Source organism: Charadrius vociferus, unplaced genomic scaffold (assembly GCF_000708025.1).
Source record: "Charadrius vociferus isolate BGI_N301 unplaced genomic scaffold, ASM70802v2 scaffold163, whole genome shotgun sequence".
Taxonomy (NCBI): Eukaryota; Metazoa; Chordata; class Aves; order Charadriiformes; family Charadriidae; genus Charadrius; species Charadrius vociferus.
This window is the reverse complement of record NW_009648332.1, coordinates 13,054,166-13,072,456: the sequence shown is the minus strand read 5'-3', so window position 1 is coordinate 13,072,456 and position 18,291 is coordinate 13,054,166. Positions and strand designations below refer to the sequence as shown.

The following is an 18,291-nucleotide window of genomic DNA, read 5'->3' as shown; positions in this document are numbered from 1 at the left end:
CCATACCACAGCTCACTAATGGAGTCATAATATGGATTCACCAATACCTCAGTTTACAATTATTACAAAGAATCCATGGAGAAACTTAATACTGAATTTACGATTTTTATACCACTGTGTAAGGATCAACTATAACTGCAGACAATACCAACTTTCTTTGTAGTTTTCCCAACCTCAGTCAGTGGTGGTGGGGATAAAAACCAAAACAAAACCCCCACTGCTTTGCTTCTTTAACTTTTTACAATATTAATATGGAAATGATGTTTTAACACTTAAGATTAGTTGTAATTTTTTAATAAAACCACGTATGTAAATATGGGCAATTTCAGCAGCAGCAGCATTTCTCAGCAGAACATGATTAACCATCCCAATTAATATCATGTGACATGACTCACAAAAACAAAGCACAGATGTCAACCAGTTATTAACACTTCTCATATTGTATACAACCAAAATTTCCATGTTGAAAGCTGGGAAAAATTATTTCCTCTTCACAGAAGTATAAATGAAAATAAATTGCTCTGAAAATTAAAAAGAACATCAACAGAAGCATTTTTTGTTTGTTTACATTTTCAACTAGAACTGCTGTGTATTAATTGCTCCGAATTAAAATGTTGATTTCTTCAGGTAAAGGATATTAAGTCGCACTGAAAGTATTAGTTAGTTAAAAGAAACGAAGCCTTTGCTTCTGGATTACCAACATAGTTAGCCAGTATCCAACACCCTGGAGGTGATCCACAGCCCACTTTTCTCAGATTTATAAAGAAACATCTTGGAGGTCTACAAGCAATCTAGTTTCCATGGCTGAGGACTATGATGACGATGCAACCAAAGATTTAGGTCCATAAATCTAACAGTATAGTGTTCTTAGTTTGATTTAGGGTAAATCTTTTCATAGAAAAAGTTTTGAGCCAGAATATACAATTCTCCATCTTTTTCCCGAACTGCATGTGCTCTGACAAACTGAAATTGCTCCAGTGCAAATTCATAGAACTCATTCTCCATTTTCCAGATTTCAGACTGTTGTAGCTTGGCAATAGTTTCTTTTGTGGGAAGTTTTTTCTCAGTTGTTTTCCTAAGATGAGACTTCTTTCCTAAATGCAAAATGAAAGCAATAACTTCACTTTAAAGTTCACGTGATTAAAAAATGTTTGCAGTCCTTTTATTTACAGAGTTTTATACTTTCAGCATGTTGATAAACTGCATTAGAAGTGACAGAATTTTATCCAGAATTTATTAACATAACATGCTAGGTTTGAAAAATTGCAGTCCCTCTCACTAAATGTTAATGAATTTTGCATCAGTTCTTTCAATTTTTTCTCCTTACTTTAATAAACCCTGGGAACAAACACTTCACTTAAGGAACAAGATTACTCCACATAATGTACTTACAGCAAGACTGGTCTTTCAAAATTAATTATTTAGATGTTAATCTGATATCAAATGTTAAAAATTTTACAAACTGCAGAGCAAGACTTCTTTCATTAGACAAAGATGACCAAAATGATGACAGCATTTTTCCTAAGAAGTGCCATCTGTTGCTATCAAGGCTCTATATATCAGACTCTTTTCTCCCTCTATTTGCAGACAGAAGTCCTGCTAAGATGGACCTTTTCTTCACCATAAGTTGCATGGCCAGCTCCTATAAACCGAGCTACTAGCTATATAACAAACGACTTATTACAACCCCAGGCAGATAAACATGTAGTTGTGCATTTGTATCCTTTGGGCCTTTTTGCACAGCCAGCCAGGTTGCATCAAGCACAGTTAATTTCATCAGCAGGGCTTCTGAGGAAATGGAAAACTGTTTCTGCAAGACCTTTCACAAATGTTTTGAAAAAAAATTGTAGCAGATGTTTAAAGTGTGGTATACCTACACAACTGCCTTTACCCCAACCTTTTACAACTTGTGTCAGGCAGGAAGATACTTGGGCTGCCCTCAAAAATTTGTACTGATAGAGTCTTTTAAAGAGTTTGTCTCTTCTGTAGGAACATCAGCCAACTGACAGGCAAACCTGGCAGAGACTCAAAACTATTCATTTAGGTCTAATGAATTCACATTAAAAAAGGTGGTAAGAGGATGAAAAATCCATGGAATCCATGGAAATCAACCATTTAAATACCTGTACGGTACAGTTCTGTGGCACCCCTGAAGAACCGGGGCAAAGCTGCCTCCAATAACATGATAAAGTCTTCAAGCTCTTCAGTAACTCCCACTAGGAAGTATTCATTAATCAGATTGTATTTGGCTTGTTCCAAAGCCCATCTGCTTCCCACATTCCTAAAATGACAGAGAACAATTACAGCAAGTTCTGATGTCAGCCAACAATCCTTGGTCCCTAGATGGAGATTACTTCATAACAGGACATTTGTATAGGAAAAGCGAGACTCATTTCAAGTTATAACCGTTTCTAACTCCATTTCCCTTTCCAGTTTCTCTCATCTGTGTTCTTACCTAAAAATTTTGCCTCCTCTAGTTATTTTGACTAATAACTTATCCACAAAAAAACCTCCATGTGTATACGGTTACTGTCTCTATTAATGCAATTTTTGGAGGATTTACATTTTCTCAGTGTCAATACTCAGTATCCACTTTCACAGTAGATACCAGAAACGGTTCTGGTAAGAACACACCTTCCCTTTTGCATCCTACAAGCATAATTCTGAACTAGGAAGTCATTGCATCATTGGGGGGACTTCCCTACTGAATGACAGACAGAAATTAAACTGTCATTTTTTCTTCCTTTTTATAACTTTAGACAGGTGTAGATAGAACTGGCCAATAGCCACTGAAAGAGGAGCTCCCAAGTGGCCATTTACTTTGTTTATGTTTAGATGAACAGTACCTTTGACAAAAAATTGCCCCAATTTCACTCAGAATCCTTAAAATTGAATAATCTATGTCCTTTTACTTTTTTTTGTTTGCTATAGCATTTTTTTAAGGTCTGTGCCATTGTTATAAAACATGCTGTATTGACAGATGGACACTATTTACTTTTGTTTCAGTTTCTAAGTAGCATTGACTACTGAATGTCTGGTAAAGGTTTAAGATAAATTTATTCTGATCTCAATTATTTTATTCTCCACAGAAAAATCTAGGAGCTTGAACAAAATATCTCCATTCAGAAAGACAGATATTGTAGCCTGACATAAGAGAAAAATGTCAAGACTCCAAATCTACAAAAATTGTTTTTAAAATTGAAAACATCTGTTTTCCCTCATATCACTGCTGATACAGTATTCTAACATATTGCTTGTTCAAAGAACTGCAAGACTGTTTCAGCAAAATGCATCTTCAAAAGAAAATACATTACTCAAGTACCTGCTGCTTCACTCTGTCCAGTCCCTCACACTTTCCCCAACTGTGCTACATATTCAAATTTGTTAAGTTTAGATTTCATCATTGATATACTTGACTAACAATTTAAGCTATGTTTATGTCCCTACCAGCATTCGGAGCTGTGGCCACAGAAGAACGGAATTTGAAGCCAGAGTTTCTCTGGAGCACAGTCTGAACCTCCAGCTGCCACACATTCATCAAAGGTCTGGAACAAAGACAAAATTGAGCTGAGCTTTAAAATCTAGTATATGTATCAAACATCTCAACCTGGTTAGTTGCTAAATGTAGTGGGGACCAAAAAACACAAGATATAATGTGAAAGAGAAAAGAAAGGAATTTTTTCAAGCCTTGCTTTCACAGTGTTATTAGGAGGACCTATTTGTCTCAATTAAAACAGTACTTGGACAGTCTTTTATGATTAGAACTAATGAACAATTTGATCTTACCTGATACATTTGATATACCTTTGATATAACCATGATAAAGACTACAAACAAAAACAAGCGAATAGTCAATAAGTGTTGGTGTCATTATTCTTGGCTTACAAAAGTCACTAAAGATACAGCATCAAATGCCATCAGGATTTGTGTGATACTGGGACAGCTGGATATTTAAACCATAGAACACTGGGCATTTTGTGTTTTAGATTAGACAATGTTCTATTACATTTTATATATTATGACAAATAACTGCCATTTCAGAGACTAATTTGGTTCTGGCAATCAGAACTGCAAGCAAGTTGTTCCCCGCATAACAGAATATTCCATACAACATCACTCTAAGTGGATGGAGAGCTGTAGCAACACAAAGTTTCAACTGCAGTAACACAGTTACAAATAAGACCTCAATTAGCATTGTAAAAAATCTGTAAATATTTTACCCAGTCACCATAAAGTAAGTATTTATGATATTTCTAATCAAGATATAAGCCATGTATCTAGGATAGATTTAAAAAAAAAAATATTTAGTAACAAATAAGTGATCACATGACAACTTTTTAGACTGTTTTGGTATAGTTACAAATTTCTGTTCAAAACAACAACAAAGTAAAAATACATTTGCTTAATTATTCAGTGTTAGAACAAGGACAATGTCCTTTGCTTTTATTTTGAGGTCAAGTTTATGAGATAATCTAAAAAAGCCTTATTGATATCAGCCCGAAGCAGGGATTAACCTGTGGTGTCTTGGTCCACACTGCACTTTGAGTTTAGAATAGCTCATACATGTCACATATCACTGATAAAAATGCAGCTTTACTAGGAAAACAAGACAATGGTATAGTTTCTCTAGCAGAGTTCTCTAGAGAAATTCTGCACTGATCTATCATGAGTACTTTATAACATCAATGTTTCCTAAGAACTAAATTGCTTAAATGCAGCTCCTAACTTATAAATGCAAATACTAAATACGAACTGGTATCTGTCAAAAGAAAGACTTCTTTGCTTATACCTGCAGGTTATTTTACAGTTAATATGCAAAAGCAAGGAAGTAATTTTTTAAGTACATAGGACAGGCTTCTGTCCCCACTTCCTCTGATATACTTACTTTGACTACGCCATCCAGCAATTTTATTATAAGAAACACGTGTCTTTACAGACTCTGTTCTTGGATGCAAGCTATCTATAACTTTGGAAGCACAGGGATATAGAGAGAAAATGAATGAAGACCTCTTCCATAGAAATGCTGCAGTATGGACTGGGAGGGGGTGAGGGTGTAAAGCATGTTGAGATTCCTTTCCATTTAATAAAGGCACAATTGACTTCCATTAGAAAGATTGCATTCTTGACCTTCCCTACTTTTCATTTGAAGAGCTCTTAGTAAACCTACTGTAACACAGATTAGAATAGATATTAGTGTCATAGACACTGTGATTAGGTCAATACATTATTGTGTTTACTGAATTTTATATGGAATGGAAGTAAAACTGACACCATCTATATATGTACAGTTTTCTTGGAAACACTACTGAAAAATAGTATTACCTGATATAAATGAAAGAAACCCTAACACTTGGCATATCAAATCAATTTCACTTCACATGAACTAGAGATCCTTACAGGACGAGTTAAATATGTATGGTAACAACCAAGTCTCAGGCTTAAAAAAAGTGGTATGTTAGTGACAAAATGAAAAAAAGCATCATAAGTAGAAAAACATAAAATTATTAAGGCAATGAATTACAAACATTATAAATAGGAATGCATTTCAACTTCTTCCAGCAAATCAGAACTTGAAGTGCAGTCTACCAAGCAGAAGCATTTGGGATTTTGGCTTAACATTTCCCAGTGACCACCTGTTCAGATTATAATTCAAAAATAAACCACTGCTTTTAAATTTCATTCTTTTAAATAAATATTAAGTCCTATAAACAGCTTGAACTATGTAGCATGCTGAGCTTTCTAACCCTTCCACCTCTATCAGGAAGGAATTCCGCTGACCAAATCATGGTCCTCGTGAAAAGGAATAGAGTAGGTTACAAAATATGACATCCTGTCTCCCTTTTTAAAAATGCCTTTATGATCCCATAACACCAAATCATCTCTGTAGCCAGTCTACAGAGATACATTTTTATAAGCATAATTTCAATTACTGTTCTGCTTGAAGCTTTCCTCTACCTATGCTGTAGGATGTCCGGACAAACTGAAACGCAGTAGCTGAAGATGGTGCCAAAACCTAAATAACAGAAGAGCAGTTATCACCTGGAAAGAAAAGAGGAATGGTCTCTTCCCAGTATTTAAAAAACACTATTTGGATGGGGGGGGCAAGGGGCATGCAAAATGGTTAGTCATGATTATTAGTTGTTATGGTGTTTATCACAGAATCGTATAATGGTTTGGGTTGGAAGGGACCTTAAAGATCATCTAGTTCCACCCCCCCTGCCATGGGCAAGGACACCTTCCACTAGACCAGGTTATTCAAAGCCCCATCCAACAGGCTGAACACCTCCAGGGAAGGGGCATCCACAACTTCTCTGGGCAACCTGTTCCAGTGTCTTACCACCCTCAGAGTAAACAAATTCTTCATAATATCTAATCTAAATCTAACCTCTTTCAATTTAAAACTGTTAGCTCTTGTCCTATCACTAAATTCGCTGATAAAGAGTCCCTCCCCATCCTTCCTGTAGGCCCCTTTAGGCACTGGAAGGCCGCTATAAGGTCTCCCCGGAGCCTTCTCTTCTCCAGGCTGGACAATCCCAACTCTCTCAGCCCGTCCTCATATAAGAGGTGCTCCAGCCCTCTGGTCATCTCGTGGCCCTCCTTTGGACCTGCTCCAACAGGTCCACATCCTTCATATGTTGGGGGCCCCAGAGCTGGATGCAGTACTCCAGGTGGGGTCTCACAAGAGAAGAGTAGAGGGGTAGAATCACCTTGCTCACCCTGCTGGCCATGCTTCTTTTGATCCAGCCCAGGATACAGTTGGCTTTCTGGGCTGCGAGCGCACATTGCTGGCTCACATTCAGCTTCTCATCAACCAACACCCCCAAGTCCTGCTCAGGGCGGCTCTCAATCCGTTCTCCACCCAGCCTGTATTTGTGCATGGGATTGACCCAGGCCACGTGCAGGACCTTGCCTTTGGCCTTGTTGAACTTCATGAAGTTTGCAAAGGCCCACCTCTCGGGCCTGTACAGGTCCCTCTAGATGGCAACCCTTCCCTCCAGTGTGTCAACAACAGCACACAGCCTGGTGTCGTCAGCAAACTTGCTGAGGGTGCACTCAATCCTACTGTCCATGTTGCCAACAAACATCAAAGCCAAAGCATCGGTGTTTCTACAGGTTTTGGTGAAAAATGTCTCTCTCAGTCTTCAACAAGAAGAGATGTAGATTTCTTACATAGGAGGGTAGGCTTAACTTGGCTTACAACTCTGGATACCTGAACACATTTTACTATTTAATTTTTTTAACAAATTGCAACATAAAGTGAATTTATAAGGTTACAAAGAACATACTTTATGTTACGTTCTGGCCCACTATAGACACGAAGGGGAGAATAACTTACAAAGGCATCATCATCACCAAGGCTAATAAAAGAACTATTCAGCTTTTATCAGGATGTTTTTAAAAATTGTTTTCACATTAACTTTAATAAGAATAACATATATAATAAAGTGTACTTTACCTTTTTATCCCCCTGTTTTCGCCTCCGTAGCCCCGGTCTGTAATCATCTCCAAAGCGCAGAAAGTAATAATAAGAAACTAGTCGTTCTATAGGATCTCTTATGACATTTATGTAAATTGGTTTCTTTTTAACACCAAATCTGAAGTAAAAGAGGAAAAAATGTCTTTTAAAGGCCAAACCAAAGCTTCTCATCTAATACTTAAAAGACTGTCTCTATTGATACAACTGAAATCTATCTATACCCAGAGAAGATGATGGCAAGAGGAAGTTTAATGATCACTTCCTCCCATCCCCATATTCAGTGCATTATGTGGATGTGAAAGTCAGTTCAATCTCAGTTTTCCGAGGATTGTGATTTCAGGTTTTTTTATTGGAGAAACAAACAAAACTCAAATATTCTCATGCAATAGATACTACAAATGCTTATACAACCATCCTGACTCTAGAAATGCCTTAATTAGTCTAGCAGCCACGTACGTGTTAATAACAAGTACAAGGAAGTTTGACGTTGAGTTCCTCCCCTCCTGAACTATGCTATGCAATGCTGCAAGTGGTTTTCCTGGCAGGTCTCCAGTTGTCAGAGACATGAAGTCTAACAGAAGAAAGACAGAGCTCAGAGCCCATCCATTACCTGGGTTGAATCCATATGGCTATGCTTATTAAATATAAGCCTAAGACAGAATCTGTAACCATATTAACTTCTTTATCTAAAGATATAAAATTTTTCCTTAGACATTTACTCTAGGCAAATTTAGATTTACTGTGGTACAAACAGGAAGCCTGATGAAATGAGGTGGTAAGCTCATGGGACACACCAGAAAGATTTAAACCACCAAAACCGTTCTGTGCAAATGCCACCTTTCAGTGATCTACGTTCAAGACAGCTTTTACAATGCATTTCTCGTTTTATTTTCTTTTCCATTTGAGACATTAATGGGGCAAATAAATATGGTATCCAAATATGAAAGAGACTATATCACAATGGAAATTGCAAGTGTGTCAAGTGCCCTGAAGTAAAGCTGGGAGCTGGAGAAAACACTCTCCTGTTCCCAACACAAACAGGGAAAGTGTTCTGCATTGACACAGGGCCATTCAAGCCTCCTAGCTTGGCTAAAACAGAGAGCGCTCATAATTTTAAGATGGAGTACCATTATGGTAAAGTGGTACTCTGTACATTATAATACCAGATACTCCTCATATGAGGAATCTTCAGTTGAAAAGCTGAAGAACAGAAACATACAATAAGCAGCAGAAAAGAGGAAGTTAGAAAAAAAAAAAAAACCACAATTAAAAGGCATTACTTTGGCAAAAGACCAGCACTACAGCTACAGAAATTGTTAAAGGCACAGAAAGAGCAATTGATTCTTCAGATGTTGCCAGCAGAGTACCAGTGAATCAGACTGTAGCAGTTAAAGGCAGCATTGCTGACATCTGTCTGTATGCCAGCTCCTATTCCCCGAAGTCTGCAAAAGAGGAGCGTGTGAATGTTTCAACCATTTTGATGCGAAGTCCAGGCTTTGAACTGCACCTCTTTCAGGGCCACTGAAGTGCCCAAGACACGCACGTGTGTCCCCTTCTACAGACTCTACTGCAAGTGCTGTAGAAGGCTGTACCAAACCATTTTGATATATTAGCAGCCTCAACCAATAATATGTATCTGTGGGTTAAATAAAGGGAAATGTTTGTGCTGGATTGTACATTCATACAGATTTGCACATGACCTCACAAAACTAGCTTCAGTTATGGTAACATAAGCCACTTACTATTGTAACTTTATTAATAATGATAATGATTTGGCAATTGCATTGTCAAAGGACTCTTTTTCCAACTGTTTACAGAGAAAATAGGGAATAAAGGTGGATCAGAAATTTTAAAGAAAGAGGAAAAAAAATTTAAACTTCTATTGCTGTAATTTCTACATGGATGGGTTATGATAACCTGTCCTCAATACTATAAGTCATTGACTAGATCCAGTACTTTAAGCTACAGCACAATAAGTACTTCTGATATTTGGCAGTGGACCTAAGTCTGATGTCTGCATATAAGCAGGCATAGACTCTTCTGAAATATTTTATACTTCTCAGCTACAAGAATGTTCACTACAAGAACATAACTCACAGCCTTAAAAGTGTGGGTCTTGCTAAACACAACCAGGGTATTCAAGATATTATTTTAATAATGAAAACCCAAAGTATGAGAAAGCAGCTTTTGTGGGAAAAAAATTAATATTTAGGTGAAAGGATAACAAACAACAAACACACAAATAACAGTCCTGGAGGGAAGATGCAGATGAAAGGAATCTGTGAAATTGCTTATATGCTTTCTAGATGTAAAATAATTACTTTAGTTTAAAAAATTCCAGTGTCTGAAAATGTTTTCACTTTGTGAAGTGAGTAATGTATAAAATAACATTCACCGTAATGTATAAAATAACATTCACCTTTGCTGTTCCAGAAAGCTGTTACTCAGCTCAAGGGTTTATTAATGTTGTGGCATTTTAACTTTAAAAAGGCAGAAAGGAAGCTAATGAAATTTGATATTTTATTTTATCGATTGATTTGCAATTAAGACTTTTTGCCTGTTACTTTTGGTAAACTTCCAAGCTTTTACTTGGTGCCACTGGTAATTTCCAGCTTCTATTGTAGCTTTTAGCATTTTCTATTATATAATATACTGTACTGGGAATCTATGAAGCTCTCACTTCCCCTCCTCATTCTTTGTAATAGAAAGCTGGAATTAAAAATCAGTGTACATAATAGAATGAATTATTAAAAGCAATGACTAAACAAAATAAATTCTTACATACAAAAAGCTCATTCAATTAAATAACTGTTTTGCGCCATAGAAACATAACATTACTGAGGATTGACCATCAGCAAGAGGTACAAGTAGTAGTTACTATTGTTTGGGCAGTCAAATACGCTGAGATCTGAAAATTCCACTTTCAATTTTAAACCATTTGCCACATGCTGCAAGTGTAAGATGAAGCACTGCCTAGTAAGTATCTTAAGCAAAACTGACTTGCCAGTTCAAGGGGAAGTTTCACAAGACTGAGCTACTGAGGATCACTGCTTTAGATGCAGAAGCAAAAACAAGACAAGAAAAGAAACACATGGAAGCAGGAATACAGATATGATTCTGAACCTTTGAAGTAACTAGGAGAATTTTTACCTCATTTTCTTTTAAATTAACTTTAGAAATAGCAGCATTAACTCCACAAGAATTATTTCAATGCTTTTTATAGCAAGTCAAATTACTATAGGCCAGAAAACTGCTTTAAAATACAACTTTTAATATTTTAATAAAGTGTAAAAGGATACTCTGATAGAGAAGAACTACATAACTTAAGAGGAAGGTGGTATTACTTGTTATATGAAACATATTTGAGAACAGGTATCTTAAACTTCCCAGAATTGGAAGCCAATCCCAAGGCAGAATTGCCAGTGTTTCAGAGAAAAGCCAGGATCTTCAGTAAAGCAAGCTTGTAAAATTCAGACAAGGAATACTAAACCTAGCATATAAATGATTTTGAAATGGAGTCGACTACATTTTATCATGCAAAAAGACAAGACAAAACTGTGAAAATCAAACCCAAATATTGCTCCTGATAGGAATTTCAGTGTCGGAATTCTTCAAAACTGCAGTTGTCAGACTTTCATCACTAGAGGGCACTAATATCCCAGTTGGAGCCAAGCAACTTAAACTACTATGCCACTCAACAGATAAATCCAAGGGTAACATACTTTGCAAAGTCCAAATAAGATATATGTCCATGGTAAAATCCTGGTTTCATTTCCTTCCAGGAAGTCACATTCTTCACGAATCGGACCTGTAAAAGTAGACAGCAGAAAATGTTTCTGTACAGCTGGAACACAGTAAGTTACCGCTTACGTGGTGTTTTCTGGTTTGCAAGTAAAATCTTCTAATGCATTAGAAAAGAAGTCTATTTTGAATATTATCAAAGAATTCATGCCAGCTAAAATAGACTCTTCTGCAAGCATACAGATGATTCATTTTAGGTCATCACAATTTAATGATCAGAAAGTAAACAAAAGCAGAATACAGCAGTCAGAAGGGCAATTCAAGGAAAGCTACCACAAAAACATTAGCAAGACAAACATTTGAATATTTGTCAGTCCATTTTATTTGTAATTTGAAAGGAATGCAGAATTCCCTCAGCAATAAGTAGAAATGCAAGTACGCCTTTGACCTGTATTGAGTCCCTCAAATAAAAGTGTAGCAGATTGACAAGCATGTTCTTAGACCTATTATACTGGGACATAACAAACAAATCTGATGATTCATTTGCTCCCCCAGCCCCAAATGCAATGCATGAGTAATCCAGAAATTCTATAAATGTATACAGTGTCAATTAGATCTATAGTTTAGCATTTTGAATAGTTACCTTAAGCTTAATCTTTCAGTGAAACTTCCAGGTTAAAGCACAAAGTACCCCTTAAACAAGGGCTGATGAAGCAGTTATTGGCAAACTTCACAAAAATAGGAATAGCTTTACATTTCAAAGATAAAAACAGAATAAGATACACGCCCCAAACCAGGAAGTATGATCAAATTAAGTGGGACATGCAAATCCTGATATAGCTTGACTTTATTAGATGAACAGAATATTTTAACATCAAAGCATTTAACTCTGAAAGTTATTTCAAAACTAGTGAATTGGATAATAAAGAAAAGATGATAAATTCGTACTGCCTGAGCTGTCTGACAGTGATATGCCATTTCTGAAGCTGAGAATTAGAAGATAGCGTTTCCTGCACATCTACAATATCTTTTCTGTTATACAGTGACATAGATAACCACGAAGATACTGAGGTGAGACAAGAGTCAAAAAAGGAAAGTCTGAGAGCTCAAGACAACACACTAACATTGTGTAAGGTCTAATGGATTGAGAGTGTCCTGAAACATGATATTTATTATTTATTATAGCCAACCAATTGAGGATTTTAAGAGGCAAGTCTGGTCTGCTGCTGTTTCTTCACATGTGCAAAAGGCATAGTCTAGGATTTAAGAGGTTGATAATCTTTACTTATTTTGTCAAACACTGGCTCTTGGATTCTCAAGTAAAAGAAATGGATATTACTTTTTAATACCAGGCAGTGCTCATTTTTTCAGTGTACAGGTTTCACAGTCTGTGGCATTTCACAATTTAAACCATATATTGCACATGAAAATTGTGGCAAATCTAGCTGAAAAGCACTGCACAATGTTACACAATGATGTTTCATAAACTGCACTGGCTTTCTGTCTGATTTTGTCCATAGCACAAACTGATAATATATCTATGTGACTTTGAATCCAGTTGAACTACCTTTACTGAAACAAACCACACTTTCATTGACTGTACCTTTCAAAGATTAATAACAAGATATTTTCAGTGGAGAGCCTCCAATATGAATATTTCTATACCTGGGAAAGAAACTTCCTAAATGCAAAGTATATATTATCTTCCCTTCCCTCACCTCCAAACCCCAAAATGTCACAGTTGGTTGATACAACTCCGCAAGTAAACCAGTTATGCTACCTACTGCTTGTAGTGCAGCATGCATATTAAAGCATACATTTCAGTTACATTTCCATGAACAGGCTTTCTGAAATCTAGCACTAGCTAGATTTTAGTTTCTAATAGACTAGGACTAGACACAGGGTAATGTTAAGTGCAAAATCCCAAGGGTCAGTTCTGTCTTTGATCCCCATGCCATCATCTAGCATCAAACCTTAGATGTTTCAGTAGTAGTTTAAAAAAATCCTTTATTGTCTTTGTCATACAATTATGTTGTCTGCTAAGGAAATAGTTTTTATGAACATAGGATGGATGTTCTAGCCTTTTATTATCGTTAACACCAGGCAAGCTAAGAGAAGGCTAGGAAGGTTTTACAAGACAGCTGTGACATTTACATCTGCCTTAAGATGGACCAGCAACACACTGTGCCCCTGAGAATTTAAGTTTTTAACACCTGTAACTAGGCCTGCAGGCAAGAGATTTATTTTCCGCCCCCCTGCCCCCTCACAGTTTGCAGCATTCCAAAAAATCAGAATTGTACCAGGTCACAGGCAGCCTAATGAGTCTGGATTCACACATTTTAGGGCAGAGATGAATATTGCTTGCTGCTTCAGACTGTTAATATGATCAATTTTACCTTTCTTTTCAAGGCTTAGCAGATACTGGAGCTTTCAAGAGACCGCGCAAGCTTCTCCATCTGAACCCAACTGAATAAAATTTGAGGTTACTTTAAAAGTTCAGATAGACGTGAATGGAATTCCTGTGAAGTTGTTTCATGGTGCTTTTATATAATCAGCTACAAAGTTGCTTCACAGCCTTTAGTAAGTGAGAAATCAGCTGAGCTTCACTGAATTAAAAAGCCAGATCAAACGTACTCTGGGGGCGTAAGATGTCCTGAAAGGTAAGTTAAATACATTCAGTTTCTAGGACGATAAGAATTTAAAACAAGTCCCAGTGAGTCAAAAGGAAAAAAACAAAAACCCAACCCAGCATACTTGGTGTGAGCAAAAAGCCCTGGGAAATCTGTGCATGCAAACCAAAGTGATGTTGCAAGCTGTCACCTCTGTCCACTAACTGCTTCCATTGATCCCTCTTCTCTACAGTCTTCACCCCCACCCCTACCCCCTCTGCCCCCAAAAGGTGGTATGGTCATTAGCCTGTGGCCTGGTATCACATGGACTTCTGGACACCAAAAAAGCCCAAGCTTTTCATGTCATTATAGTCTAGTTTTGTTTGTCAATTGATGAGGAACTGACTTAAAATTACAAATAAGTGGAGGGATGAATACCACAAGCCCAGCCCGGTGAGGACACATCAGGATTTTCCATTTGAACTACAAAGAAAGGGCTCTTGAATAAGACTGAAGACCAACACAGGGTCTTCATTAAAGGAAATCTCAGATTCAGATTTAAAGACCAAGAGTAATGGGATAACTGAATCAGAATCCCTCTGCAGAAAGGCATTGGTAGCTTAGCTATCCAAATCATCACACAAGCTAATAACTTCTAGTTAGCTCTAAATCAGAGGGTCAGGAATGCTAGAAACAAGCTAGCAGCACACCTTTGACTGCACGCCATGAGAAACCACAAGCAAGCGCAAGGCAAGGGCAGCTGAGACGCAATTTTGTGAGATGGTAAAAAGACAGAGCTCACCAGTTCAGCCATGGTAGAGCCAGGATACCTGCCTTGCACGAACAGTTCTTTCTCAGAAGGAAAAATACTATTGGCACATGTACAGCAGTGGATACTAGTACTGACTAGGCCATCTAACTCTAAGAGAAAAATTCTTAAATATTCAGGAGCATACGACAGTACTTCCACTTCTAACAGAGTCACTGCAACCTTTTACATGTTCCACTTCTGACAGCCATTGAAACCTTCACCAGCAGAAGAAGTACTACTAAAGTCCGTATGAGTGTGCTACCCTCTGAGAAGCCACTGTTTTACAATACATTTGGAAGCAAGATTATATATTTTCAGGTTGCTCTTTTGAGAAAAATGGAGAAAGAAACTGCGGGAGAAAAAAGAACAAGGAACGGAAAACCGCAAGCTGAGGGAGTGAAATGGTGGATAATTGTACCATGGTTTTTCTATGTTCACAACAACAGTACAGAGAATGTGTTCCCATACCCCCTTTTCTAATAATATATCAAGAATACATGCTGCAAGACAGAACAGCAATTTTGTTTTAAATGTTTTGGATTACAGTGTCACCATGTAGCAAAAAAGCTAAATTTTGTGTGGCTGGTACACCACCCAACTAGCTGTAACAAAGGCATACATATAGGGACTATCAGTACTGAAACATGCAAGAAACAAATAAAATCCACCAAAAAACTACTCTGATTTAATGAAAGCAAGTGTTTTTGTTACAGACCACACAGGTCAGAAATGCAACATGGGCAACATGGCACTCAGCTTGCTGCACAGAAAAGGCCCAACCTGTGGAAAGAGGGGCAGTTCCCAGGATCCTGCTGTCAGAGAAGCTGCAAAAGAAAGGAGGGCTGCTGGGACAAGTTCCATCTGAAACTAAAACGGATGTGTTAGGGACTCTTATCGGATTATCTCAAATCAGATACAGATTATATTTGGAGTGGATTTTAATCAGTTTTTTTTCAGATTGCGTTCAAAAACTAAAGGTTTCACATATGGACAGAGAACTTAAAACATGTTAGAGAATTAGAGTAGTTTGGAAGAAGGACAGCAGAAGTAGTGCATAATGGAGGGCTCGCTATTTTACATATTTATGTCAGGTCCAAGACAATCTTCACCTTGCTTAGGGAGATTTGCTTTAACAAACAGTATCACTGATAAAACAATTTTGCCTTTATGATATGTTTATGTATTTTACTACTGGTGCATAAACACCTAATGTACTCAAGTGAGCTATACTGACAAAAGCGGCATGTAAATATTTTGTGCAAATCCAAGCCCACGAAGAGTAAACCTATACCAGCTACTACTCAGCACCCTTGCCATCTCCAGAATTGTATGTTATGACTTACAATGGCAAGTTGCTATCTCAATATACTAAAGATAAATAAGTATTTCTTCTTCTTTGAATAACTACGCAATATATATGAAAGTTTTCATTGTCAGCATCTCCCAGTTAATGGCCACTGAAGAAGAGGAGTATTTCTAATTAAACAGCATAACTTACTACCGTGCACAATAGCATTGTATCAAATGAAGGTGGGACTGCCAGTATTGTATACATGCCCAGCATTGATGGATTTTCATTTTTCAATAGGCAATTATTAGAGGGAAGATGAGGAGGAGAGTTTCTCTTAGACAAAACTAAGTCAGTAAAGAACAAATTTGATTTGAATGAAATTGCCGCAAAGGGAGTGGAGAACATAAGGTCGCTTAAAGAACCCCCATCAAAAATATTAGAAAACTGATTTAAATATAGATTTATAAAAGCGTGACTTAAGAAAGTTTGATGGCAAGGTTCACTCTGTTACTTACTATGTGGAAGGCAACTGTTTATGTCTAATAAAAGGGTAAGGAAAACCTCCTGTTGAGTCACGAGGTTCAGACTGGACCCCTTTGCTTTCTAAACTTCTCTGAGAGGCATCTAGGTGCGGCTGGATCCACTCCTAGTCGCAGACTTGGTCAGTGGTTTATGTCCAAAGGGATCAGGTGTAGGGATTTCAGTGTAGTGCTTCAACATGTGATTATGGGTCTTGTGTGACTTTGGAATAGGAGTAGTTTGAGGTTCATTAACAGTACTATAACAAATCATAAAATTAGATTATATTATTTCCTAGGAAACAATTACTCAATAATCAACAATTTGTGATAACCAAACACAGCAATTTAAAAATTCAACAAAATTTCCTAAATCAAATCTCATACATGCACACACACACACAGATATAGAGGTTAACCTATGATTAAGATGTTTCCTTTCCTGCAGATTATAGTAAATTTTGGTACCCAATGATCGAAATGGGTCTATCTTCTCTTCATCGGCTTCTGTCAGCGAACAGTCTGAAACTCTTAACTCTTACCCCTTCATCAGTTTCTATCAGTGAATGGTCTGAAACTACTCCCTTCATTGGCTTCTATCAGCAGACAGTCTGAATCACATCATGCAATACGGGGTAGCAGCCTGCTGTGGTCCCAGAGAGCTCCAAAGGGCCTCACTTTAGGATCCATAGTTATAGGGCCCCAAGAAGATTGACTTTGGTCAGTACTTTTCCACTGTGACCACAATTCTTGTCAGATGAGCATGGCAACTTTCATAGTGGGCTTGCGAACTGGGCAGGAGGGGTCTCAGGTATGTTTCCCAGGCATCAGGAGTTCCAGGTGTGGTTAGGGAGTGCCTAATCACCCCAATTCACTGTACTTCCACCAGGACAAGAAGGTACCGGTTGTCTCAACTCACTGCCCAAGTAGGCAAGGTCAGAAGGTCAGATTGTCCCAGCTCACTGCACTTGCAATTGAAACAAGAACAATGTTGGGTCCACCTCCTTTGTAACTAAAGCAAGAACAATGTTGGCTAGTATTGACATTGCAATGTGGCCCGGGATGGGAGGGTTTGGGGGAAGTGGATCTGCACCACCACAGAAATTCAAACAAATGTAGAAATGTAAGGCAAGTTTGCCTACGTTTAATTCATGCCATCAATGACTTGCTCTCCTATCTTCAGGACAGACCACCACAATTCAAAGAGACACCTTGACATAAACAGAATCTGTGGCTGGAAGTGTGCAGCACTAAGTATGACTGACGAGCATGACTTTTAACAGGTTTGTTAAATCTTTTGAAAAGTCACTCTGCTGTTGGTGCATAGGTCTTTAGTACTTGTTCTAAGCAGTGGACAAGACTATAGGGATGGCTACCAGATTTACCCTTAGTAATCTCAGTAATCACGTATGACAATATCACCTTCATATTTAGGAAAAGATTTCACAACAACAAAACCCCAACAGGAATACAATCCCGCTATCACAAAACAGGTTCCTAGTCCCACCTCAAGTCCACTCTATGTCCCTTGCACCGAGATGCCTACCTCAATCTTTCTCCCACATACAGCGCTGAACATGGAGGGCCCGCACCATCTGCTTCCCCTTGCCCCACTCCAGTGGCTGTGCTGAACTGCATCTGTCTGTAGGCATGCGCTTAAAGGAGCTGGAAGCCTCAGTGCTGACACGCTGCACTGCAGAACAGCTCCTGCCTCTGCTGCATATCAACTTAAGATGAGCAGCATACAACCGGTAGTACATACCCAAGTCTGGAAACATTTGTTTTACATACAGAAAGGATGACATAGTGATGTTTCAGACCTCTGATCTGGGTTACCTACACGT

General features: G+C 37.8%; 1 protein-coding gene across 1 annotated transcript in view; it reads right to left on the bottom strand.

Annotated features, from left to right (window-relative positions):
- Window positions 1-276: 276 nt before the first annotated feature.
- HS2ST1 (heparan sulfate 2-O-sulfotransferase 1) overlaps window positions 277-18,291 on the bottom strand; it is a 20,369-nt gene continuing 2,354 nt past the window's right edge. Inside the window, exons 3-7 of the mRNA XM_009884886.1 lie at window positions 11,200-11,285; window positions 7,457-7,595; window positions 3,448-3,545; window positions 2,124-2,281; window positions 277-1,094 (exon numbers count right to left, since the gene is read on the bottom strand). Coding sequence (XP_009883188.1) covers window positions 868-1,094; window positions 2,124-2,281; window positions 3,448-3,545; window positions 7,457-7,595; window positions 11,200-11,285 — 708 coding nt within the window. The 3' untranslated portion in view covers window positions 277-867. The remainder of the gene's footprint in view (window positions 1,095-2,123; window positions 2,282-3,447; window positions 3,546-7,456; window positions 7,596-11,199; window positions 11,286-18,291) is intronic.